The sequence below is a fragment of the Cryptomeria japonica genome, chromosome 6 (genome assembly GCF_030272615.1).
Source record: "Cryptomeria japonica chromosome 6, Sugi_1.0, whole genome shotgun sequence".
In the NCBI taxonomy this organism is placed as follows: Eukaryota; Viridiplantae; Streptophyta; class Pinopsida; order Cupressales; family Cupressaceae; genus Cryptomeria; species Cryptomeria japonica.
Window position 1 is genome coordinate 18,067,905 of NC_081410.1, and position 26,928 is coordinate 18,094,832.

Sequence of the window (26,928 nt, forward strand, 5' to 3'; positions counted from 1 at the left end):
CAATGACATCTAGTTGTACCTTTGGCATGATAGAAAGCTCCTCAAATGTTTATGCTTTGATCCTTTATCATAGTTCTATCACTGTTACAACTGTCGTTGTAGCTGATCATTGATCAATGGCAAAAACTTTGGCTCTTATATGATATTATGACTGTGTGCTTGCCATTATTGTAGTTACTGAATTTTGGTACCTTTTGAATGTCAATAGCTTCTTAATGATCTCTTTCACAGGATAGTGACTACACTATACATGAGCTATATTCATACTGAGTATGAATCTTTTCCTTGAAGTGATGACTGCGTACTCCTTTGACACTGCTTGTCATTACACAGTGAACCTGTAAGCACACTTGGTCTTTGCTGCTATACTCTTTGACTAGGCATAGGTCACTATGTTTTAACTATGATAATCATTGTCACCTGTATTTATTGTCAATATCAGTTCATTGTCCAAGTTTCGATGCTTGATCTATTAAAGCTTTGTGACCATCTTGCTTTTTTTGTAGCAGACATTGGAACTGTTCTTTATATCTTTTGTATAACATTTGTCTGAACATTATTTGATGTTTGAAAGTGTCTTTTGACAAGATCTTTCTATGCCCTTTTGCTACTGTCTTTTGAAAACTTCTAAAAGACCTATGTATTGCTACCTTATGTGTTGTATTATCTTTTGTCGTGCAATCTTCTATAATTCTCCTGTACGATGGTCTTCGTGAATGAGTGCCCCTCACTTATGACAGTATGCTGGTGCTGACATTTAGGACTCTCATGTTCCTATCAGCCTAATGCCATGAGCGACATGCACTCCTTTATTGTGACCACCGTAGGAGACGGGTAAGGATTGTTTCACTGATGTCATAATAATCTGTCCCTAATATCATACATGCTGAGCTCAACCCTCGTGGCAGCCCATTTTTCCCACATGCCAATATTTAATTGAAGTAGTCAGCGATAAAACTTTACCTATATCTGCACATTGGACAAATTGTTAGAAAATAACTATGAATTTTCAGATATGTTTCTTGCTGTTTCGATACGTACAATGATTGGACTGGTATAATGCATTGTAGGAGTGGATTGTGCATGCATTGATGATGTATATGCAAGGATATGGTATCCCGAGCTCTAATACAATTCTCTTATCTTCTTGCAAACACTTGGAGCAGCAGGGGACCACTGCAAAGGAGCTAGATATGAAGCTACTCAACTGCGGAGGGTTCGTCATTACGAGGCAATGACGGATCCCTTATCTTTGTTTATATTTTGGTTTTACATGCATCATTTTCTTGTATAATGCATCATAGGGAGTCATTCCCACGGCTTGTGTGGGAGTATCTCATTTAACATTTATGAATAAAGAAAAATGCTTTTTCAAAAAATGCAATGTTGTATGGTTCTTGATTGGTTGTGAACACTTGCATTTACTTGGAACTCTTTTTAGCATTCTATAGTATCTCTTCGCAAAACACAAACAACAGACATGTCTCCTTAAAACTATAAAACTTGACCAGCTCAACCTAATTGAGCTGGAGAATGAAAATGGGTAACAATACCTTGTAAACAAACCCATCATCCAAGGGAGGGTGAGCAAGTGGCTGCTCCTATTGCAAGAATTCACCTTTACCATTATCATGCGGCCAAGGAAGAGTCATGTCATTGCTGACCAATTGTCGCGGATTGAGTCAGAAAAACTACTTGACGGGGTGAATGAGGACTTTCTCAACGCTCACCTATTCCAAATTGCTACATGGCCACCATGGTGCAAGAATATAGGGGAGTACTTGTCCACTTCCACCTTCCCAAGGGACATGCTTCCAAGTGAAAGAAGGAAACTAGCCCTTAAGAGTAAAACCTTCCAACTTATTAATGAGTAGTTGTACAAGATGGGTCCAAACCAAGTACTACAGAGGTGCATGATGCAAGAGGAGATCCTAGGAGTGTTGAAGAAGTCTCCTGAGGGGTTGGCAAGAGGTCACATGGGACCAGACGCCACCGCACGAAAAGTACTATTGCCAGGATTGTGGTGACTGACACTGCACACACGCACGCAAGTGGGTAGTGGGGTGCGACACATGTCAAAGAGCTAGCAAGCCACTCAAGCGAGACTTCATGCCACTATTCCCTTTGCAGCCCCAGGAGTTGTTTGAAAGGTGGGGTCTTGACTTCATCAAACCACTAAAGGTGAGTCACATGCATCGGTGTAAGTACAATGTAGTGGCGATGGAGTACCTCACAAAATGGATAGAAGCAAGACCACTCCTGGACAATACTGCCATCAATAGGCACGGTTTATTTACGAATAGATTGTGACCAGGGAGTGCACTTTGTGAACCACATCAGTCGAGCCATGACAACGGAGAAAAATATTTCACAACCTCTCCAACCTATACTACCCCCGAGCCAATGTCCAGGTCGTCAACAAGTAAAGTCCTTGTTTCTATCATATATAAATCATGCGATATCGAGGAGGAAGACTAAGAAGAAAGAATCCTAGTGGTGCTCTAGGCATACCGCACCAAGTACACCACGGGATATACTCCATTCCAACTCATGTACGGGCAGGAGGCAATGGTTCTGATAGAATACATGGTACCCAATCTACGAATAGCCATGAAGAACTGCCTAAGAGGCACCGAGAGCTTGAAGAAACATCTTTTGAATATCACCAAGTTGGATGAGCGACGGGTAATGGCACAATGGGGGACGTGTTGATGTGTTTTTTACGCACATGCTAACACAAAATAAAATACCCAAGAGTATCATATCCTCTCTTGAACAAAATCTCTTGGATGTTGAAAGATTAGCTTAAGGATCACTCGAGAAGACTCCAAGGTTCATGAATGTAGGGTCACTACGTGTGGATAAGCTCTGTTGGTTGATGTGATCATGTTGGAAACACAAGGGGACTTACATTTGAATGCCTAAATGCTTGATTCGCTGGAACTTAGATCATCTGATGTTACAATATGGTGATGCTTTTGATCCTGAACTATGGAGTTTGAAAAAAATGGCAAAAGATGAGGGCTTGAGAGAGTCTATTCTAATCCTAAGAATGTAGGAAGATGAGTGAATGATTAGGTAGAATCCTACTAAGCGAGGTCTCACCATCAACTTGAACAATTTGACACAAGCTTAGTGCAATCTTCTAAGGATATTTCAAAGATATACGAATCAATACCATCAAACATCGATCACACAAGGCACACTTACAATCAGCAAGAGGCTAGTGGTATGGACAAAACAGATTCCACACAAATAGATTCAACAAATTCCTCCACTCAATTTAAACAACATGAAAGCAAATAGAGAAGCAAAGACCACGCGAGTTGTTGAAGTAACAAATCAAATTCACCATAACTCCAATGAAATCAATTGTTCTTTACAACAAGGTTTGGCAACAATCTTTGCCTTCTCCTCCTACTCTAACTTATATTCTAATCTGGCTATTCTTCTAAGCTATCTATTATTCTATTCTATTCACTATCAGCCTTTACAAATGAAGAGCCTGAGCCTTTTATAGTGCTCTCGATACAATTCAACGGCTCAGATCAATGGCCAAGATTTTACAATAGAAACCCTAATTAGGGTTTGTTACAACAAACTCAATTTGGCCAATGAAATATTTACAACATTTTGGCATGACCAATAGATAACAAGGGTAGGTGCCTCGGAGTTTGTGCCATCATGTATGAGCTTGATGCATTGAACTTGGACGCGTTGATGTGGACCCCTCGGATTGGTGTAGTGACTCGGATGATGACTAGGATGCCACTTCAACTAGCACTTTGTAGGTTTGATAGATCATCATGAAGGAATATCTCTTGATACTCAACATTATTCAACTTCAGCAATGATGACGATGATCTTCTAACTTTGATTAACTCTTCTGAAACTGTCTTCTCGAATGCCTTGATCATGTAAGTGCAAGGTGTAAATCTTAGTTTTGAAGTATTGATGTTGCCTTGGAATGAACTTCTGATGTCATCACTACCTTTCTCCTTCGGAATTCCTTCTCCTGTGACTCCCTTCATGTCATTGATGTTGTAGATCATGTCTTTGTGTAAGTGAATGCTTCTTGTGTGATCTCCTTATTTCTTTTTCCATCTCCTGCAAAACAAACAAGCAAGTATCAAATACACTTGATATATAGGTTTAATAAGAGCATATAAAGAGAATTTGCCCTCATGAAGCGACACTTGAAGTTGTTTTAGCGCTCTTTGGGGAGGAGCTCTTGAAGTTTATTCCACCCTTGATGTTCATTAAGTTGCCCTTGTCTTGCCTTTGAATTTACTTTGAAATTCGCTTTTGCGGCTTAGAACATGAAGTTCAGATTTGTTCATGTAGGTTTGAACATGAAGCTGAAATTCGTTTATGCATGTTTGAAGATAAAGATTGCTCTAGATGGTGTGCATGTGAAGCTTGTTTCAATCAATTCACTCCAATCATCTAAGTCATGAAGTTCACCTTGTAGAAATTTGCTCCAAATCCTCAACTCCTGAAGTTCGCTCCAAGATGGCAACTCATGAAGTACACTCATGCTTCTCGATACACTTGAATTCGCTCTCCTACCTTTGATCATGAATTTCGCTCTATTTCCCTTACTCATGAAGTGTATTATGTATAAAATTCGCTCCATTTCATTGATTAATGAAGTATGAAACTCGCTTCATATGTCTCCAACATGAAATTTGCTCCAACTTGTCAACTCATGAAGTTCGCTTGGGATCATCAACTCATGAAGTGTGTATTTCGCTCCACTTGCTCAACTCATGAAGTTGTAAATTCGCTCCAAGAAGGCAACTCATGAAGTTGTAAATTCGCTCCCAAGAAGGCAACTCATGAAGTTGTAAATTCACTCCAAGGTGGCAACTCATGAAGTATGGATTTCGCTCCACTACATGAAGTCACGAAGCTCGCTTGAGTGTTTGACCATGGAGTAGGCACCTTTTGACTTTCCCTCATTCTTCCACTTTCAACATGAAGAAATTCGTTCCAAAAGTCCAACTCATGAAGTTCACTCCAAACTGGCAACTCATAAAGTTTGCTCCAAGAGGTGAAGTCGTGAAGTTTGCTCCAAGGCAGCAAGTCATGAAGTTTGCTTGTGAATGTTTACACATGAAGTGGTTCCTTCATCTCTTTATCTTTCCATTTCGCTCATGAAGCCTTGAAGGTGAAATTCACTCCAATACCCCAACTCATGAAGTTAGAAATTCGCTCCAAAAGCTAAACTCATGAAGTTGGAATTTCGCTCCAAAACGTGAACTCATGAAGTAAGTGTTCTTAAATTTGCTTCATTCCTTTATTGCCAACCTTGTTTATGAAAGCTTGAAAGTGAAATTCACTCCTGAGGCTTTGAAGATGAAATTGGTTCCCCAAGAGTGGCACTTGAAGTGACCCCAGACTTTATAAACTTACTTCATACTCCTGCAAGACTATCCACCTGACTCCTAGCCATTTGAGCACCTATACTTCTCTAATGCAAAGGCTAATAGCAAAAGACTCAAACACTACCTAGAAAGCAGAAAGAAAAAAAAAAGTGGGGGTCCCCATTTGCAATGGGGCAATGTGTGAATACCTCACAATAGGACGGAGATTGTCCAACACCGGCAGAAACTCTGGCATGATAAACATCTCTAAAAAATGAACTTCCGGCCAGAAGTTCAGGCCAGGACAGTTAATGTTGAAGTGTAACGGTCGCAACAAACTCAAACCGGAGAAGTTTAGAGTTCATAAGTTGGGATCCTATAAAGTAAGTGAAGTTGGTCAGAATGGGGCAATCAAACTAGCAACACTCAACAATAACCCCATTCGGGATTCTGTGAATGACTCGAAACTCAAAATTTATCAAGAAAGGAGAGGACCTACCATCGGAGTCTATATGATGGGATATGCTGCTAAGGGAGATTAGACGATCAAAAGGGAGGCCTTGGAGGAAGACCCAGTGATCAATGAGCAAATTTATAGACCAAATGAGGCTTGGACCGAACCTATAACATTACCTGAGGAGAGGTTGGTCAGGAAGCACATGGAAGGCATTGTCGTCCCTCACATACACAAACACCTAACAAATGCCTACTTTGGCACACTAGCATTATGGGTAAGACTTGGTGGATACTGTTAACTGAAGGCATTGTACAAGGGACCACACCAAGGATACTTGGCATATGAGATCGATGAGGAAGTTAAGAGGAAAAGAAAGAACAAACATGTAGGGAAAGGAGAACCCGTGGAGGACTTCGAAGCAAAAATTGACTTCATAGAATATGAAAAGACTCTTGATCTGCGTCTGAAGTTGGTAATCAAGGCCAAGGATTGCTATTGATGCAGAGCATCCACACATAAACTCACCAATTAAGGGACAACCTATCCCAACTCACCTATCCAGCAGGTGTGTTCCTTCACTTAGGCGTTCTTACTCACAATTCATCAACACCTTTCCTTACCAAGGACTCAAAAACTCACAAATCATCCACCAACCTAAGGGTTATCATCCACACATTCTCATACTCCTTTCCTTAACCAAACTCACAAGGTTCAACTCCTACATCCACCCTTCAAGTCTTCAGGACACCCGATTGCCTAGACTCATTCCAATGGTCTTAAACACATCATTTGGACAATCTTTATGTAAACACAATACTCTTGTTTTGAGACACACTTTCAAATACTCCCAATATGCTTAGACAAGGCTCTCTCTACCCATCCAACCTCCCAAGAACTCACAATGAATACTGCTGCAACAATACCGGTCTAGACAGCAACAACGCTCATTTAGGACAGTCATGTTGACATAAATCTTTCCTCACTCAAGGGCTTTCAAACACTACACAAGGCTTCAAAGAACCTCCTAGACCTCCCTCAATACTCCCCACTCTAACTCACATCAACACTCACTCGATCTTACACAAAAAATGGAGACGTTTTATCACTGTCAAATTAAGACAGTCAACTAAGTGCAGGGACAGTCATAGACTTTGCCTTCCATCTCACTTCTCAATGCCTTCAAAGGTTATTAGGTACTCAATAGGGCCTCCCTACACTCCTCCAAACCCTGACCACAAACCCAAACAACATTCATTCATGCAAACACGTGAGTTCTTGTTTCATTGACAAACTAATGTACTCGCTGTTATTCTGGAACAGTCAATGTGTTTTTACTTTTGGGTTGTTTCCTTGGCTTGCAACCACTTGACACACTTCAATAACCTCTTCGCACACTCCTTGCTTCCTTCCCTCACTCACCCAATGACCCCTTTGCATGTAGTTCGTCATCTACACCCTTCTCTTTCTGTTATACTCTGACTGAGACACAATTTCAGTCACTCTACAACTTGTTTGCACATGCCAATCATTCCACCAAGATTTGGCCTTTGATCATCGTGAAATGGAGGTGCAATACATTTTACAACCTCACTGTTTACCCTAGTAGGGTTTTGACAGTGTTTTACAAAAATTAGTAGATCTCCCTCAAGACTTAATGAAAAAGAATGAAATAAAGACCAAACTGTTGGGGGTTCACCCCTCTATCATTCTCAAATTGAACAACTTTGACAATTTTTGCTTCAAATTGAACATAGACCCTATCTATGACTTCCATGACCCAATAATGATTCAAATAGGTCCAAATACATCAAATAACCCCTTTTACATCATAAATTCCCTTACATGACTCATTTTCACATATTTGCACCATATTGACAACTTATGACAATTTTGTCAACAATACAACTTTAGGACTCAAAAACCTTAACAAAGGGACTCATAGACACTTATTACATCATAAATGGTCATTATTAACCTTATTACATAGAATAAACACAAAACCATTGTCCTTGTGCCAACTCGACCTCATTGTGCCATGAGGACCTATTAGGTGCTCCTGCACCAGCTTTATTGCAAAAATGCACAATGGTGGTGTTGAACCTACATCCAACTCGCTATGGCAAGTGATTCCCAACCCAGTTGGGCCACCACGAATCAATGGAGTAGAAGTAACATGGTACCAGAAGTATGGAGGTCAATACATCGACGAACAATACAAAGGCACTAGGCCAGCACCCTTGCTTGACAAAAATTTTAATTTGGAATCTGTAGGTACATGTTGCAAGCAGGAGTGCTATAAGCGTCCATTGTTCACCTGTTGGTGGCGATATGATTTGGAGATTAAATTGAGACCCCGTGATAAGCCAAGAGAGACGAAGCAACAAACAATTGATGATGGCGACACAAGGACAAAAAAGCAAAGGACAAACAAGGAGGAAAGGAAATCATGAAGGAAAATTCACTATGGCATTCCGAAAATTAAAAAATACAGAGGAAAAAAGACAAGGAACTCAGAAAGAGAAGAGGGGAAGGTAAGCAAAAGTTGCTTGCACTTCAAGAAATTAAAAGGGAAAAAAATATAAAATGCTAAAAATTAGAAAATTAAAAATGAAACGTAGGAAAATGTTTTTAGGAAAAAAATTAAATGTGGCAAAAGTGAGAAAGGAATTGAGAAAGAAAATTAAAGGTATGGAGCTTAGGGAAAATATTATACAAAGGGAAAAAAATAAAAGAAGCTCGAACAAAAAGAGTTAATGATATTAGAAGACGATTTTTTTTGTCAGTCCCATATTAATGATATTAGAAGGCGATTATTTTTTGTCAATCCCATAAAGTATGTAATTAAAAACCTAAACCTAAAGGAAAAAAGTTGTTAATGATAAAAGAAGCTCGAACAAAAAGAGTTAATGATATTAGAAGGCGATTTTTTTTGTCAGTCCCATATTAATGATATTAGAAGGCGATTATTTTTTGTCAATCCCATAAAGTATGTAATTAAAAACCTAAACCTAAAGGAAAAAAGTTGTTATAAAGCAAGCCAGCAGGTTCATTTTTTCATACAAGTCAAATTAGCGAAGGCAAGAACACCAAAGTTCAAAGCTTGGAAGGACAAGAGAAAAAATTGTACAAAGGAAAGTGGAAACAATACAATGCAAGACAATCATACGTAGCAAACACCACCATAGGGCAGAGAACTCTGACATATATGCAAATTGGAAGGATTGTACGGATTGACTTTGTTCGTTGCACGAAAAGCCAAATGTGATCACGTCGTACGTCAAGCAAAGGGTGGCAAAAGGATGTCGTACGAAACCAAGGATAGAAGCCGTATGCAAAATTGGGCACAACTCCGTATGAACAAGAAGGGTGGATAGAGTGGATCCGTACATCGTATGGAAAAGAACACCTAGCCAAGCAAGAAGATCGTATGGATTTAGGTTCTGCAGGTTCAAGTCGTACGATTCAGATTGTGCAGGTTCAAGTCGTACATGTTCAAGTTGTGCACCGTAAAGGTTCGAGATATACACCGTGCAGGCATCATTGCAACCGTACACCAAGGTTCCATACGGAGGAAATACAAAGGCAGAAAGACCGTACCAGTTCAAATTGTGCACTATATGAGTTCGGGTTATACACCGTGTAAGCATCATTGCAACAATACGCCTAGGTTATGTACGGAGGGGAGACTAAGGCTGAAAGACCGTACGATCGAGGGACAAATAATACCATACGACAAAAACTGTACGCGAAGGAAAGCAACAACACCGTACGAAGAGTACCACACATGAACATAACAAAGGGTTTGTATGAGGAACGTAGATTGTACGAACAAAGTTGTACCAAGGCCATACAATCTGAGAGAGTGGTACGTGGCAACCAAACAAGGAAAGTTGTACGAATAAGTTGGGAATATAGTTTGAACAAGTATTGGCAACTCTAATCGGGCCAAAAGAGGAGATAGTTATAATAACGACCCGACAAGTGATAAAAACGAGAAAGACGACACAAAATCACCAGTTGCAATTTCAAACATGGCCACAACAAGCGATAAAGGGAAGTAGACTCGGCCTCACATGCAGAAGGATGATAGGGTTCAGTGGAGAGTCTCATGTTTGAAAGTCTAAACGGCATTAGGTGTTGCACATGGTGGCAAGACACTCCAGATGACCATCCTGTGAAAGATTCATTGTGAATGATGGAGGTTGATAAGGCAATTAAAATGCTTGTATTCAACATACGAGAGTTTGAGCTTGAGGGCTCTGGCGATGGGTTATGATTGCCATTCTAAAAAGTCCACCATGACTTTCCAAGGTTGCAGAATCACTATTTCATTCTGGTCGAGTGAGTTCACGAGGGTATTTGGGATTCCCTCAATGGGCATCAAGGTAGCCAAACCCTCCACAAAAATGACCATGCAAGAGAAGGACAAAATGCTAAAACTGGTGCGTCGAAGCGATTTGACACAAAAGCAATGGGACAACATGTGGAACAGTAGCAGCAATTGAGGGATGAAGAAGACTTTCATAGCAACAGCTGAATAGAGGTGTCTCGTGGACTTGATAAAGAGTCGCCTAACAAGAGCTAGCAGAGCTTCTGACAATGCCCTATGGATGATATACCTAATGAACGGGCTAATGAATGGGAAGGTGTATAGTTGGGTGTCGATATTATCTCAGAGTATTTAGGAATTCTTGAGTTTGGAGCACAAGACATTCTACATGTCTCACCACTCCATCGGCTTCTTTCTAGAAGCACTCAGAACACAAGTCCCTCCAAATAAATGGGGACATTACTAGCCCCTCAGTAGGGTGGACCCATCCAAACCTGCCATGTTCTACTTGAAGCACCTGGATACCCTCACGAGTGGTGGTGAGACTGTCAAAAAGATACGACAACAAGAGTTGCAAAGTAGTGTAGACTAGACTGATAGCAGCCCGGAGGAGGAAATGGTGGAGATGTCGTCCTTTGAGAGAGAGAGCACTGAGTACACCTTTAGAATGGTGACTCATGGAAGTGTGGTGCCTACAATAGACTTCATGGTGGAGGATGTGCAAGTTGAGGATGTGCTTGCAGCAGAAGAGGTGCTTGTAGAGGAGGTGCCTGAGGAAGATGTGTTTGGGGAAGATGTGCAAGTTACGAGGAGACACCTGAGGGTGTATGGGATACAATTATTCCAAATGATGTATCTTTGGGCACATTGGATGCCACTGGGAACTATGATGATGAGGACGCTGAGGCAGCAACCTAGACAGATAGTGATGAAGTGGAAATAGTAGGGGTGACCGTGGCAAGGACAAGTCTACCAACACCCTCGACAGTGACACCTTTGGCACCCTTGGCAGTAGCACCCTCAACAATGACACCCTCGATGGCAGTAACACCATCGGCAGAGCAGCCAACTTGGCGACTACTTGTACCTTCCGGTGAAGGCACTCGCAAGCCGGATGCAAGGATTGATTCATGGTTGCACGAGTTGGGGGTCGCACCAAATGTTTCATGCGTAGAGTTACTATCACATACTGTTGGGGGGTCAACAAGGTTGCCCTTGTAGAGTGTTCAAGGGGCCAAGACAATCATCCCAAAAGGAACAAAAGAGGTACCTAGCCAATCGATAGTTACAACTATAATTGTGCCAGCAAGCGCACAAGGGTCTTCATCTGGCAAGGATGAGCTTGTGTTGAGGTTGGATCAGCCAAAACCCCAAGATCCAGTCAAAATGGGACTAAGTTCAAAAGAAAAAAGATGAGCATTCACATCGAATGATTCTTCCCTACCCAGGCAGAAAGGGAGAGATTGGTGTAAGGAAAGGTTTAAGATCTAGTTATTTTGTTTGGCCTTCCTATTTATGGGAATTGACCTTAGGTTGGTATAAGCTAGGGTATCTATGACTACTATATGTCAAGTTTTGATCAGATTTGGATAAGCAGGTAATTTTGAAATTTAATTGTGCCTTGATCACAATCTGATATCAAATTAAATCCTTCAAATATGATGTGTGTGTGTACCACAGATCAGTTCGTAGAATTCAATCTGCTTGTTGTCTATGTCACCGATCTGCTGTGTGACCTCCATATTCACTGAAGATTATGACCTACTGTATTTAAATTCTGCACTTATTGTATATCACACGATCTGTTGTATGTATATGCCATGATATGCACTATGTTTCTATATGTCACAATCTGTAATATATTTCTATATGTCACGATCTGTAATGTATCGTACTTCCTTAGAATTGATAATAATTACAGACTGCTCTATTATTTTATTCACCGTGTATCATACGTGATCCCTATCTGCAGGGTTAATGTGTGTTCACCGTGTAATGGATATTGACTACCACATATATATGTCCACCTCTTATCTTTATCACTGTTTATTATCAATCACCTTCCCTTATATCGTGTACTTGTTGCTTTTCCTGTCAAGAGAAAACGCATGTGCTAATGTATGATATAAGAAGGTTTCTTATAAAGTCGTGATTCTTCACCATGGAACCTGATGACCATTCACAACTTGAATCAGTTACCAACCGATTCAAATATAATCGGAATTACACAATCGGTTTATGTAAGAACCCGATAATAAACAACACGTAATCGTTATTAACAAACCTTAATTAGTTGAACCGATTCAAACATAATCGGTTTCAGCACTTAGTCTAGTAATCATTAATAATTGCATATTTATTAAACGGCACGTATAAACATTTAATATCGTTTTTATTAATAGCTGGCATACGTAATTTGTAAGGCCAATGGCCAATTAGACAATTACGGTAACTCAGTCATCCTTATGAATTTTGACTGAAGCTACTGTATCCTCAACACTATAGACTGGTTTTGTAATTGCTCATAAAGAGGATTTCAGTGACTTTTGTTACTTTTTTAATAATGCACGTGTGGGCCCTACCCACAAAATTTGTAAATCTAAAATAAAGAGAAATATCATTGCCTAGCATAGACTGTCTTAGGCGTTATAAGGTTATTCGGTAATTTGATGTAATTGCAGGTCTTTTTGCTTTTCTAATACTAACATATTTAATATAGTAAAAATTATTATAAAAAAATTTAATTGATATGAGACAAGAACTAAAAGCAAAAGACATCTTTACTAATCCTTGTGTCAAACTTATGAAATAAAGTTTGTTCCCAAGTCCAACAAATGAGCTGTATGAAAAAAAAGCACAAGAATGTCCCATTATATGATATTCATTTTATCTCCTCTTAACTCATTCTGTATTGCATGGATTATTTACTGTTGAGCTAGAGCATAAGCCAAATTTTGAAAAATGGCAAACACAAACCAACAGTAGCAGCCTACACAACATCAATAACCTGAAACCCTATAATTTATAAACCACCAGTAAAATTACTGACTATCCTATAAAAGCATGAGGATTTTGCATCAAACAATTATTACCATTATTCAGAACCACTATATTGTTGGTGATTGAACTTTTCCAGCAGTTTTTAGTCAGCAAATCCAGTTAAAATGTGATTTTTACACTGCTAACCCAATGCAGATAGCATGGGAAGAAATGTTCATCTGAATAACCTTATATCTAACTAAAAATGTCATCATTACATCCCACAAAAATTCAATTACCTCAATTTTTTGAAGGTGCTCATATATATCAGAAGCATATGGTGTGCACATCTGTGGATCTTTGTTAGCACAATCAATGTTAATATATTGAGATCCTTCCCCCCCTGCAACCTCCAGAGAACTCTCCTCCAAAGAATGGACTGAAACAAATAACATCATTACAAGTAAGCAACACATTGAAAATTTTGCATTGTAAACATGTCCAGTTTAATGATGAAAGCCATTTTGGATCTATCACATTAGACAACACAAGATAAAAGACTACAAATGAGAAAGCAGAAGGCAAAACAATAATCCTGCCTTGCAAAGACTTTGATTTTGAATGATTCTTTGATATGCTCAAGTTCTGTGCGGTTTTCCTCTCCAGCGCAGCAATATCCAAGCAACTTCCATCCATAGATACAACTTTTGGAGAAACTGAAGAGTCAGAAATAGCTGTGATTTTTATCTTTGATTCCACTACACCTGACAATGAAGTACTCTCATCTGGATAAGAGGAAACAGAGCTACTCGAAGCAGCACTGCCCTTCGGAGCCTTCAAAACAGCCCTAGCCTTTCCAAGGTGTTTTGGGAGAGAAGATTTTGCACTTATCTTGTCAATTTCAGAATCTCTGCCACAGGGTATCACTCTACTCCTGACCTTAGAAGTCGTAGCTTGGGCAGAACCCTTGGCAAAAAAAGATGTTGTAATGAATTTTCAATCACATGCTAAGAAAGATGGTTCATGATCACATTCATAATTCAGAATAGGAAATAGTAAATTAATTTTTTGCTCACACAAAAATAGTCAGTTTTATTATATTCTCAAATTACCTGTTAATTAATCCTACAATGTGGCATACTCATATTTAAGGCACAAACTTACCCATTAAGACATCACACGCATATCCAACAAAAATTCAAGATAAGGCTGCATGGTAAAAATAATAAAATATCTTCAATTTTTGAAAATATTAATGAGCAAGGGCAAAATCCTAAAAGCTTTGTGGTATAATTAGAGGTCTAGAGTACAGGAAACCATAGATATAGAATACTAGAGAATAAAAAGACCTAAAAGTCCTTGTTTGTAATTGAATAAAACGGATTGACTGACAATGACAAAAAAAATATTTGTTCTTGGTGTGAATAACGTCTTGTACATAACTAGTTCCTTAGTGGGGATCTATTAACATGCTCAAGTTAACTTAGGTCCTACGGAATCTTTCTAGAAGGTTCTAGAGAAGTTCTTCTCTTATCTTTTGACATTTAATTCTACTGTCCCAGGTCATTTAATAATTGGCAAGTTAGTTGTCTCATAACATATGATAAAGACACATGTCACAATCTTGTCTAATTGTATCCCTCTACCTTGCCTTGATAAGCAAGTCTTCCCATGTACCTTTTAATCATTCAAGCATCCATAATCAAGAATGCTATTCTTGCCATTTTCTCTCTTCCAGAAGGTTATTTTTGTTATGCAGGTGATCCTAGGGTGTGGGGACTTCACATCCAACTCCTAGATTTGTCCCACTGGCAATGAGGAATGTTTCTCACAGATATCCTAATGGTAACAAGATTCCAAAGTTTTGTACGTTTAAGAAGGTGAAAGAAATATTTACTAAATTTTGGAATTTTACTACGTTTAAAAAAGTTAAAAATAACGTCCTATTAAAAAAATGTAGTCACAAAAAAAGAATATGAAAGTGAAATAAAAGAAATTTTTCAAAGTCAAATGCTCATAAGATTTCTAAATTTGATACATTAAACCATCACATAATGTCAAGAAAGTGGCATTGACTCTCAAGTCTCCTAAGTCTAGGAGACTACAGCTATTAAGCTCTAAAATGACAATTTAAACATCTTCAAACAAAACACTTGCTATATGATCTTATTCATGGTCATTGATCCATTTACAATTGTACTATATCCTGATTCAATGCATCTGTGATTCTGTACTACCATGACAGTAGTTTTAACAATGTTCATCATGGTTTTCAAAGCATGCACACAGGAAAACGAGTTTACATGACAACATTGACACTCAATGTAACCGTCAATGAGTTGACCTAACAGTGGCAAATCTGGTCAAATAGGTTTGGTTGCTCAAAAAGCAAATCTTCAGGTTCAAGAAAACCTTGTTAATACATGGTATGAGCATACTAAAAATAAAACTTTCAAGCTAAAATCATTTTAAAATTATTTTTGGCTCAGAAAATAAAAACGGACTCTAATTGCAACCCATCCTACAAAAAGATTTCACTGAAGTATCTATTTCTTTATACACAAGGCTTCTTCAATCTCTTGTCACTCAAGAAATCACTCTCCGAGTATACACTAATCTACACTCCCCTTGGACACATTACAACATAATTCCTCCGATTTCATTAAACCCCTTTATAAAAATTTGTAGCAGAATTATCATAACTCCTATACTCACGTCTTTCTCCTATCAATATCTCTCATTGTCCAGTCATTGAATGAATATTCAACGCACACCCAAAATCATGGCAACCTAGTTCACTGTATATAATCACAATCATAAGGAAATCACCCACGATATATTTGAAATAATCCCAATAAGCCAATATCATCATATCTCTCACTAATAATGTTTGTCTTTTCTTGTACCGATCAAAAAAAAATGTTTGTCTTTTTCTACAAATAGTATCAAACCAGGAATCTCATTAAGAAGCTCTAAACCAAGATGCAATAACAAATGGTACAAAGGAAGAAACTGAAGCCGACGCACTTAAAATAGGTGCATAAATTAATGAATTTTGTTTCAACCAGAGACACCAAGCTTAAATTTCTGATGTCATCCAGAAAATTAAATATATGTGATGAAGGCTCATTTATTTTAGTAGCGATATGCCAAAGACTATCGCAGCCTAAACAAAAGGAAGCATGTCTAAAAAAACATTAAACTTATGAATAATCGATGATGACATGGCAATCTGACTTGGCAAGATAACCCAACAAGCAAGTGAAGTGGACAGGCAGCCCGCTCAAGCAAACACAAGAACAGCTCAAGCAGACACCCAAGCAGCTCAAGTGCACAACCAAGTAGCTCAACCAAGTAGCTCAACCAGGTAGCCAAATAGCTCAAACACACAACCAAGTAGCCAAGTAGCTCAAGCACACAACCAAGTAGTTCGACCAAGTAGCTGATGAAAATCTGGTGAATAATCAGCACAATGACTAATATTTCTATTATTTCATTCCAATCCTTATAGGTCTGGGCCCTTCTTCTTGATGTACCGTGGAGACTCAGCTGGGTCCTATTCTCATGTATCTGAGTGTTATAGGGCCGACCCTATCCCATGTAGCGTGTGACCCTTATATAGGGCAGAACAATTAAGGTAACGTGTTAAGGTTAAATATAAAATATGGGCGCCAAAATATGGAGCCGACCCCAAAGGAAAACTTGCACGTTAGAACTCATATATAACAAAGTCATTTGCCATTCAATAAATAAACAAAACAGAGAAAAAGGATATCTGCTTTAAAGGTGCGAAAGTTGTTACTGAACTTGCGAATCTGTTCAAGATCATAGCGAATATTGTTGCTGTTGATAGCAAGTTCTTCAAGGTGCAGATCTGATACAGACCCAAAGCAAACATAGTCACTTGAAAGGGCATACCTATTCCCTGTGGAAGTAAGAACCTAGTGCAAACCTGTTCATAATAAAGAAGCAGATCAGATTTATGCAAGTGTGCAGAATACAGATCTCAGATCTGAGTTGCAGCTAAATACACATTGTTACTTTTTGGAATTGAATGCATAATCAGACCTGTGGGTCTTCATTGCTGGGTTTTTCCTCTTGGGAGGTTTTCCCAGGGTATTTGCGTGTCGTGTTTCATTATTGTTCATCTTTATGTTTATGCCTAATTCTGAAAGTCTCTAAACTAAACAGCAAATCAATTAAGATTCAGTTTCTGAGTTTTCCATTAAATCTGAAAGTCTAATTTCAACAAGTAGCTGATGAAAATCTGATGAATAATCAGCACAATGACTAATATTTCATTCCAATTCTCTTTTCAACAAACCTTTGACATCAATGACAAAATATTGAACAAATTCAACCAAGCAAAGATTGTAAAGGCAATCAAATTCCTCCAAAGGTGATTGTTCAAGCCATAGTTGAAAATCTCGGACTCGCCTCGGACTCGGCAAACCAAAATTTTGGACTCGGACTCGGACTCATGAAAGACTCGCGAAAGACTCGGCAAAGACTCGGCAAAAAAAAAAAACCGTAGTTTTACAAAAAAACATAAAGAAATTAATGCATTTAGAGAACATAAGTGCCATAATTGAAACATTACACATGTCATATGATCTACAAAGTACAAACACGCAATATTTGAAATTTCATCATTCATGGCAGCATATTCAAGTTTCAAGTTTCAACTCTAAAATGTATAATACTATAATGGCAGCATAAGTATATAAATGTTCACAAAATTACATATAATGATATGTCCAAGTCCAACTGCAAATGTGAAAAACAGCAATGTGAATGAACAAACCAAAGAGAAGACTACATCTTCCTCTTTGTATTTTTCCTAATATAGCTCAATTTTTCAGGCCTTGAGCTAGAAGTAGTAGCAGTGGGTGTTGTGGTATCTAAATGGTGAGATGAGTCTTCTTCAAAGTCATAGTCCTCATCATCATCCTCATCTTCGTCCTCATCTTCATCCAATCTTGCTCCTTCTGCATCTTGTGCTGCTCCTCTCTCTATTTCTGCAATTTCTTCTTCGGTAAGGAGGACATCATCACCATCATTTTGTTCATTCATGGTCCAATCACCATATGGATCAATTTCATCCAAGTCAATGGCCTCATGTGAAACACCCTCCACCTGTCTAACTCGAAGGCGAAGGTTGTACCGAACAAATACTAGATCATTGAGCCGCTTTTGTGACAATCTATTTCTCTTCTTTGTGTGAATGCTTTCAAAGACACTCCAATTTCGTTCACACCCAGAAGCACTGCATGGCTGAGACAAAACACGGATAGCTATCTTTTGAAGATTAGGCGTGCCGGCACCATAATTCTCCCACCATAAATCTACAAAAAACATTTAGAAATATTAGAATTGAGAAAAAAATGTAACAATCAAGTTTGTAGGTTTTTTCTTGCACTGTTGAACTAAGTTACTAAATGTTTTACCTGGTTGTTGTTTTCCTCTCCTATCAATTGCTAGTTGTGATGAGAAGAGTCTCCCCTCTGCACTTTTGTAGATCTTGAACAATGGAATGAACATTTCCAAATTCAGAAATAGATACTAGATAGTCAAAGTGTCAAACTCAAATTCAATAATGAACATTTCCGAATTCATAAATAAAGATAGAGCAATTGCAAATGTCAAATCTCACCTCCAACTCATCAAGAACCTTGTCTCTCAACTCAGGATCAGGTGTCATCTTATCAATGCATGTAATAACACCTGCCATGACCTCCTCATCAGCCCTAAATGAATCAGAGAAGTAGAATTTCGGGTTCAAAAAGTAGGCGAAGGCATGTATCGGTTGGTGGAGTTGGTTTGTCCACCTACGATCAATGATGCGCCAAAAGATTTCACATTTTCTTGCATTTCCACGATAGTAATGTGAAATGGCCTCTTTGGCCCTATCCATGGCCTCATAAATGAAACCCATTGGCATGCCCTCTCCATCCACCATACGAAGAACCCTCACCAAAGGTTCTGTCACCTAAAAAAATTAAAACAAATTTTAAATTAATACAAAATCAACCCCTAAAAAATAAAATCAGCAAATAGACAAGATTGTATAAACTTTACTTTTGTGTTTGTTACTTACCGCAGTCAACTCCTCTCCATTTTTATTGAACCCATCATCAAAAACAATGGTCGCAATCTTCTCTGCTTCAGGTCTTTTGGAGTATGCAGACCCCAACCAAGCATCTGACACAAACATCTGCTTAAGATGAGGAATGGCACTAAGAATGCTCTACAAAGTGATGAAGTGGCTAGCAAATCGTGTCACTCCAGGTCGCACAAGGTCCTTGCCATTTGTGTATTTTCTCATCAAAGCAAGCACCCAAGTATGGTTGTAGATGAATTTGGTGACACTTTTTGCATCTTCAACCACCTTCTTCACCCATCCAATCTTCCCAATGTCCTCTAGCACCAAGTCCAAGCAATGTGCAGCACAAGGACTCCATGTAATCGAAGGATGCCTTTGCATAAGCATTCTACCTGCAGATACATATGCAGCTGCGTTGTCCGTGATAATTTGGACAACATTCTCAACTCCAACTTCCCGAACCACACCATCCAACAGATTACACAAAGTCTCTGCATTTTTTATTTCATTTGAGGCATCAACAGACTTTATGAATACCATTGCACCATTTGAAGCCACCAAGAAGTTGAGAAGAGTCCTATTCCGTCCATCTGTCCATCCATCAGATAAAATGCTGCATCCTTTTCTCTTCCAATACCTTTTCTGATCATCAACCACGCCTTCTGTATTTTTCACAGCTTTCTCTAGCAATGGCCCACTGAAGTCATAACCTGTTGGGGCCTTAAACCCCTTACCCGCCACTGTACATGCATTAACAAAACTTTCCCAATACACATTGTTTGCTGCATTGAAAGATAGATTATTGTAAAACAAAAAGTTTGAAGCTGCTATCCGTGCTTGTTCATGCTTCTCTTTATTCCATCCTGTACCTTCAAGTGAAGGTTGTGCACCTGGAACATTGCGTGGTACAAAAAAATTAGGGTCTGATCTAACAGGAGTGCCACTAGCCTCACCCTCATTGTCACCAAAAGATGAAAGTGACTGACGACCCCGACTATGACCAATGGGACCCGAAGTGGACAATGTGGGATTCATTGCAGCTGCTATGGCTTCTCTTGTTTTTTGCCTTTCTTCCTTATGCATATCATTCTCAGCAAGAATGGCCTTCATCTCTCTAATAATTTCAGGAGTTGATTTGGGGCATGCCTCCACACCATATCCAGGTATTTGTGCAAGGTGGTATTTTAATCTATTGATTCCACCAGTCATCCATCTTGTGCATTCGGTGCAAGTGACCTCCCCCTTTTTGCTTCCTGCAATCCCATATTTCCAAGCTTTATCTCTTTGTCTTCCTGACCTTGGGGTTGCCCTTGGAGTTGAACTTGCCATTGCTGATTTAACATGAAAAAAAAAAAATCAGCAGGGTTTTATGGAAAATCAACAAAAAAAATGACAATGAATCATTTGGGAAAAATAGCATTCAAAAACAAGAAAAAAAAAAGAGGAAATAACTTAGGAAAGAAAATAGAAAAAAATTTGGCAGCATATCCCCTTGTTTTTCAAGATTTTTTTCAGTTTCAAAACAATGAAATGATTCAAATGAAAAAAAAAAAGGAGGAGAAAAATCCTTACCTAGATCTCTCTTGCTGATTTTTCCTTCTTCCCTCTACTCCTCCAAACCCTTCTAACCTGCTCCAGCCAAAAAAAACCCAAATTGAAGTCAAAAAATGAAAAAAAAATTGGTTTTAAGCCTCACGGGCGCGTTTTTTCTGGGCCCGCGAGTCCCTGTGAAAGACTATCGAGTCCGAGTGAAAGACTCGCGCGAGTCTTTGCGAAAGACTCGCGAGTCTTTCACAGGGACTCGCCTGGACTCGCCACGCGAGTCCTAGGCGAGTCGACTCGGCTCGCCAAAGGACTCGCGAGTCCGTGGCGAGTCCGAGGCGAGTCAAAGAGTTTTAAAACTATGGTTCAAGCGATTGTATGGCTCCAACAGCTTTGAATTCATTGGTGAATGACCTTTTCCTCTACTCATTGTGAATATAATATGTTTGTGTCTAAAGGGATTGTATTAGGTTGCCTTTTGTATCTACCAATGTTGTCATGGGAAACCAATATTTGATGTATTTTTGTCTTTGTTTGTATCTCACTTCTCTATTTTGTCTTGTAGTCACTTAGAACCCAAACATGGAAAATTATCACAAGTTATATATATATTGATGTAGTTTTCACAAAAAATTGATAGAAAGGGGAGTGCCTTCATCTCTCACTTGATTAACAAAAAAAAAAAACTTAAGAAATAAGAATGCCAACTCAACCAAATACACACAATACAGCTACAAGTAAAGTAAAACTATGTTTTCCAATTTTAAAAACAGTGCTAAAGTTTACAAGACAGACGAAATCCCCTGAAGTTATGTCTCCATACCAATCTAAAGTGCAGAAAACACTAAATTTACAAAATCAAAGGTAACAAAACCAAAAGCCTTAGGTACATAATGGATTGGTGGATAATAACCGCAATAGTAAAATTCCTTCTTGGGATTGACTCAGCAAACCAAAAGATAAAGAGCTTTGCAATTAATTGGAAGAAATTTACAAAATTAAAAAATTGAAAATTTCTTGAAAATAGAGAAAAACTTGTGCACAATTTTTTGTCTATTTTTTTAATGAATTTTCTGCATTTGTTAAAGACTTAAAGTCGCAAGATTCTTCCATTTCAATCCTGATTAATTCTAATACTCATAATTAAATCACAATTTCCAATTAAATGAGGAGTTACTCCCAATTTTTCCAACCTTGGGAATCATGCATAAGTTGAAAAAACTAGCAATCTGATTCAGACCAGATTGCTGATAGGTCCTAGTCACAATAACTCTCAATTTCCCAATTTTGGCTGCATAGATAATTACTAACTAAAAGAAGCATAGTCAGTGTGGAGCTCTGAATATTGAATTAGTGCAGGAAGCTATAGATATATGACTAAAACCTGTCGTTGATGATAAAATAAATTGACTCAGAAAGCCTGAAAATTTATTTGAGCCAAAATAATAAACATAGATCTTCCAATATTAACTTTTAAAAAACAAAAACAAAAAAAATATGAATAGGACAAGCTATATCCTAAATCTGTGAGACTGATTTAGTGCAGCAAACCCTAAGATTTGAAAATTTTGAGACTGAAAATATCCAATACCATTTGTTTGTGAAAAAAGTAGAGAATGGCTACAATCTCATTGATGCACTAAACCAAATTTAAATTTTTCGGAACTAAGAAAAACATGTTGAGTATTACTAAGCAACTAATAAGCTCTAGTGCATAGTGTAAGCTGACAGAGTTAGGGACTTGAAACATATAAAGAGTATGACCGTTTATACTTGTAAATTTCTCTATGCCAAAGCTAGGTGTTTGAATTGTTTGTCCCCAAAGGCATAGGTCAACAGAAAAGCTCTCGCTAATTGAACCAAATAAAGAGCTTTGAAGATTGAAAACCCCTTGTTTAAAACTGAATATAATGCATTGGCCATTAAGCTTGAAAATCAATATACCAAAATAAAATAATCAAAATAATAGTTGAATCTGGTAAAGATTAATTAAATTTGTTTGGTATTAACATAAGCACTGAAATGAACAAGGTCCTCATGCGTTTCACCCATACAATTACATAACAATAGGACTAGATTTCCAAAATGGATGCTCCCACTCTTTCTTCTGCAAACCCTATTGTGACAAGCACAATTGGAAATGGAGCAAAAAGACTAATTTTCGAAGTGTAGTTCACTGACGAGGGTACATTTATCCATGGACAGCAGATAATTCAGGCTTGGGCCTATTTTTCTCTAAAAATCAGGTGCTTATGTTATGGCCCCTATCATACCTTGAAAACAAGGCATTGTGGGTAATAATTGAAAGGTATCTGAAAAGTTTGTGTCGAGTGGGCCACAAAATTCAAAAATGAAGCAGGTGAATTTGACGTCATCCAAAGATGAAGAGGAGGAAATTGCAGCAGTTTTGGCATCCCAAATGTAGTGTTTGAACATTATATTGTGTACAAGAGAGCGTCTCATCCTTTCACTAGGTAAGGGAATCACTTATAAGGGAGATACTTTCTCTAAGAAAAGTTAAACTTATAAGTTCAATACTTTATGGCCTAGTCTTCTGGTTTACATACATGGATTTCAAAATATTGGTCGAAAAAGATTTAAAGGGCAGTAAAGATATATCCTAGTGGTCGAGGATTTTTTGTGTTGTTTCGTTAATCTATAGAGGATAGATCCTTTATTTTAGAGAATGGACCATGGTTATGGAATAAAAATGTTATGTTGGACAAGCCATTGTTCCTTTCCTTCAATCTGATATCAAAGAATTTTTCAGTTATGCTTGTATGGATTCAGCTTCTATATCTCCCTCTACAATTCTAGGCAGATTCATGTTTCCAAGGTATACGAAATATGTTAGGTGGATTTTTGTCCATTTATCCTAAAATAGTTGGTTTGATTCCATCAACATCGGCAAGAATCTAGGGAGAATTGGATATCTCAAAAGGTTTACCTACTAAGAAACGTCTCAACTGGGGAGATCGGATTTGGATGCAAGCATTAGATTATGAAAAAAAAATTGTTTAGATGTTGTAGGTGCTCTAAGTAGGGCATATAACATTTGACTACAAAGCAAAAAAACCCAAAACCTCAGAAAAGGCAAACACGTTGGCAAGGTGCCCACTTCTCACATCCATACATAAAACGCTTTGCTTGTAATCCTCCTTTTGTTTCATAAGACTCCTCATCTAATGGTTTTCAATATAATCCAGGGCTTGACATAACTTAAACACATTTAAATCAAGAGGATAAATTTGTAAAGGTTAATCACTCACCTTCAAGATACTCAAACATTGTCAAATCTCTCTTGCACAAAAAGGACAAGATAAGGAGGATTCATCCAAAAGGGAAAAAATAAATGCTCAGAAAGCAATATTTTGCATTGTTCGCAAGATTAGAAGCCACTCATTGCGGACAATGTTGCTAATGTCATATTAAGTCTGGACGAGGGTGTCAAAGTGAGCATTTTGAAGGTGTATTTCCAGTTTGAAAATTACTTATCCTCAGAGTCAGAGGAGGAATCTGAGGATACAGATGATGGGGGCAGTGGTGGCTCTGTTGACAGTGACGCCATACGCGAGATGGCTAGAAGGGAGCTATGGAAGGCGGAGCGCGAGTGTTTAAAGGCATTTGGGGAGAATGCATGGGAAGTGTTCAGATAAGCGGTGTTTAAAGGGGACATGGCGCCTTTCCGAAGACTGACTGAATCAAATGACTGGTGGCTCCCTGAGAACTCCACCTGCAATGCTATCAATATAGGTGAATTTGCAGCTGTGATATACCAAGCAATTGGTGGACAAATGTAACAGGATTGTGGGCTATGGGGTTGTGCTTCTATTTTGTGATGTTACTGGTTAGTGGGTAGTCGGGCTTGGGTGTCTAAAGTTGCGTCTATGGTAGTGTATGGCAGGCAAGGCTAGTCTTGTCTGATGTTTAAACAGTATGTAACTTTCTTAATTCTGCAATATAGGGAGCTATCCCCATTAACGATAGCACTTACCTTTAAAAAAAATAAAAAATAAGGATGTTGCATAAACAATGAGGGATTCTCCCAAATTTGTGAGTCCAAAGCTACCTACTCTACTTCCCTTCACGTATCTAAATGTTGTTTGGAATTCAAACTTATTGCAAGCTAACGAATGCAATATAGACACAAACATCCCAAACTCTTTATTAGACAAAATAAATCAATCTCCTTCTACTTTATCTACTTCAAAAAATGAAATGGAGGAAACTATATGTTGGAGAGAAGTAAATAACATGAAGGCTACTTGAAGAAAGCAAACTTTAGGGTATATGGTTCTCAAGGCACATACAAAAAAAGTTTGAGGATTTGGTTATTATATGGGGTATGGCATATGTTATTTATGACAGCTGAAATGTGTTCTATTAGGAGTAAAATCAGTATTAGAATTTTGTAAGTTTGTTACTTTGGTTGGGGGCCCATAAATAGAACCCCAATAATTTACAAGAAGAAAACAGAACCATTGAAACTCGCCAAAGCTCTAAGGTTGAACTAATAGTCTAGAATGCTTGGAAAGTAAATAAATAAAAAATTGAGACTTCAACACCTAGAAGTTAGAATCCTGTATATAAAATGGTTTCACTAATAATGCCTAAACAAATCAATAATATTAGCTGAGAACCACGAGTTTCCATAAAGCTATGAGACTGAATAAGTTCAAGAATCCCTGGAAATACGAAAGTACCTAATAAAAACACCTAGAACCCCTTCTTTATGATAAAAATATGTATTAAAAGTAATACCAATCAAAAAATAAGAAAATGAAAATTAATGACAATGATTAAAGCTCTGGAGTTGAATCCATCGACTACCATGTACGAAACCTGCAGCCACTTGCTTAAAAAATAGCAATGACTAAATTTTTCATCTAATCTATTTTTGGTTAGCAGTTCCATGATTTTTATATTTTCTGTTTTCCTCTTATCTGCGATAGACTATCCCTTGGCATCACATTGCTACAGGAAGCCACATTGCTACAGAATGGCACCATAGAGGAGTACACCAGGCTCGTGGAATAAGGGAAGAGAGCATTGGCAAGGTGTGAGAGGACTACCATCCACAACAACAGTCCGATTGAGGAATAGAGCTCCAGCCGGCATAGGAGGGCATTGGCAAAGTTGACGGTCTTCATATCTCCAATTCCAACCAGGAAATAGCAATATCAAGTAGGTGGATTGAACCCATTATTTCCATGTTGATAATGTGGATTATTAGAATGTATAAAGAATTTTTAGGCAAACAATTGTCATGTCTTTTATATAGAGAACCCTATTTTACTTCAGTATAGTTAACAGTGAATACAAAGGAACCTTAGATCTGCAGGGAAATATTGCAGCTAGGTAATCGCATTATGACCTATAGACAAGCAATTAGAATCTGGCTCTTCTCGGATCCTTTTGTTTTAATGTTAACGTGTAGTATAAAAATTGCTTTCATTTAAATGTGCAGACATTTTTGGAAGTAAAATTTGGAGGGAAATGTTAATAGAATGGAAATGAAAAATGTGCACCCACATGGTACTTTTTATTCAACAGTGGCTGTATATTTCGACCATTCTTATTCACCTTCAACTAAAATTCTAAGAGGAAGGTCCCATATAACTGCTTAGCTTATTTTGGTTGGCAGCCACTACTCAATGCTTTTAAGAGCCTTCTGTGGAGTTAGTGGTTCAATGAATTTGCTTATTTTAAGTAGATGTTAAATGCATGACAAATATTTGTATTAATAAGAAAAAAATTGGAAGTAAAATTTGGAGGGAAATATAAAAGAGGGAAGAAAATGTGTGCAGACAAGGTCATATATTTTTCATTATGCAACAGCTGCATAATTTCACCCCCTTTTTCTATAGCTTAGGCCATGGTCCCATGCACCTGCTTATCTGCATTTGCTGCTTAAATTTTAGCACCATAGGTGATCCTATGCAAATTTAAAACTAAGCATAAAGGATAATTTGAAATCTATACCTATAATGATGGAGCTACATAGATTTCTTTTCCTCTTCTTTTCTATTTCCTTCACCTCCAGAATTTTCCTAGCTCACACAAATATACAGTGATGTCTACCATTCATTTAACAATCACTTAATTTTTGGCCTGTTAATAAACCTATCCAGGTTGATCTGGAATCAAAGGA

At 38.1% G+C, this 26,928-nt stretch overlaps 3 protein-coding genes across 4 annotated transcripts in view; all 3 read right to left on the reverse strand.

The window, feature by feature from the left end:
• The window catches only part of LOC131048069 (cyclin-A1-4), a 59,193-nt gene that overhangs the window by 23,869 nt on the left and 8,396 nt on the right, over positions 1-26,928 (reverse strand). For both annotated transcript variants that reach the window (XM_057981920.2, XM_057981919.2), the window contains exons 2-3: positions 13,732-14,098; positions 13,432-13,571 (exon numbers count right to left, since the gene is read on the reverse strand). In XM_057981920.2, the coding sequence (XP_057837903.1) occupies positions 13,432-13,571; positions 13,732-14,098 (507 nt within the window). The remainder of the gene's footprint in view (positions 1-13,431; positions 13,572-13,731; positions 14,099-26,928) is intronic.
• LOC131048070 (uncharacterized) lies at positions 17,802-19,352 on the reverse strand. Its single transcript, XM_057981922.2, has 4 exons — positions 19,230-19,352; positions 18,786-19,121; positions 18,580-18,652; positions 17,802-18,477 (listed from the first exon to the last, which is right to left on the reverse strand). Exons 1-4 carry the CDS (start codon positions 19,344-19,346, stop codon positions 17,948-17,950), a joined length of 1,056 nt encoding a protein of 351 aa, XP_057837905.2. The 5' UTR covers positions 19,347-19,352; the 3' UTR covers positions 17,802-17,947.
• LOC131855742 (uncharacterized) lies at positions 19,380-20,886 on the reverse strand. Its single transcript, XM_059207097.1, has 2 exons — positions 20,808-20,886; positions 19,380-20,566 (listed from the first exon to the last, which is right to left on the reverse strand). The coding sequence occupies exon 2, from the start codon at positions 20,562-20,564 to the stop codon at positions 19,380-19,382; it is 1,185 nt and encodes a 394-aa protein (XP_059063080.1). The 5' UTR covers positions 20,565-20,566; positions 20,808-20,886.

What these genes read in the sequence shown, in the direction of transcription:
- LOC131048070 (XM_057981922.2), bottom strand. Translation starts at nt 19,346, where the DNA reads ATGTTTGTGTCAGATGCTTGGTTGGGGTCTGCATACTCCAAAAGACCT. An exon ending in ATGGAGAGGAGTTGACTGCG is followed by an intron (nt 19,122 to 19,229) that starts GTAAGTAACAAA and finishes TAATTTTTTTAG; the next exon opens with GTGACAGAACCTTTGGTGAG. An exon ending in GAGAGGAAAACAACAACCAG is followed by an intron (nt 18,478 to 18,579) that starts GTAAAACATTTA and finishes TGTTTTTTGTAG; the next exon opens with ATTTATGGTGGGAGAATTAT.
- LOC131855742 (XM_059207097.1), bottom strand. Translation starts at nt 20,564, where the DNA reads ATGGCAAGTTCAACTCCAAGGGCAACCCCAAGGTCAGGAAGACAAAGA.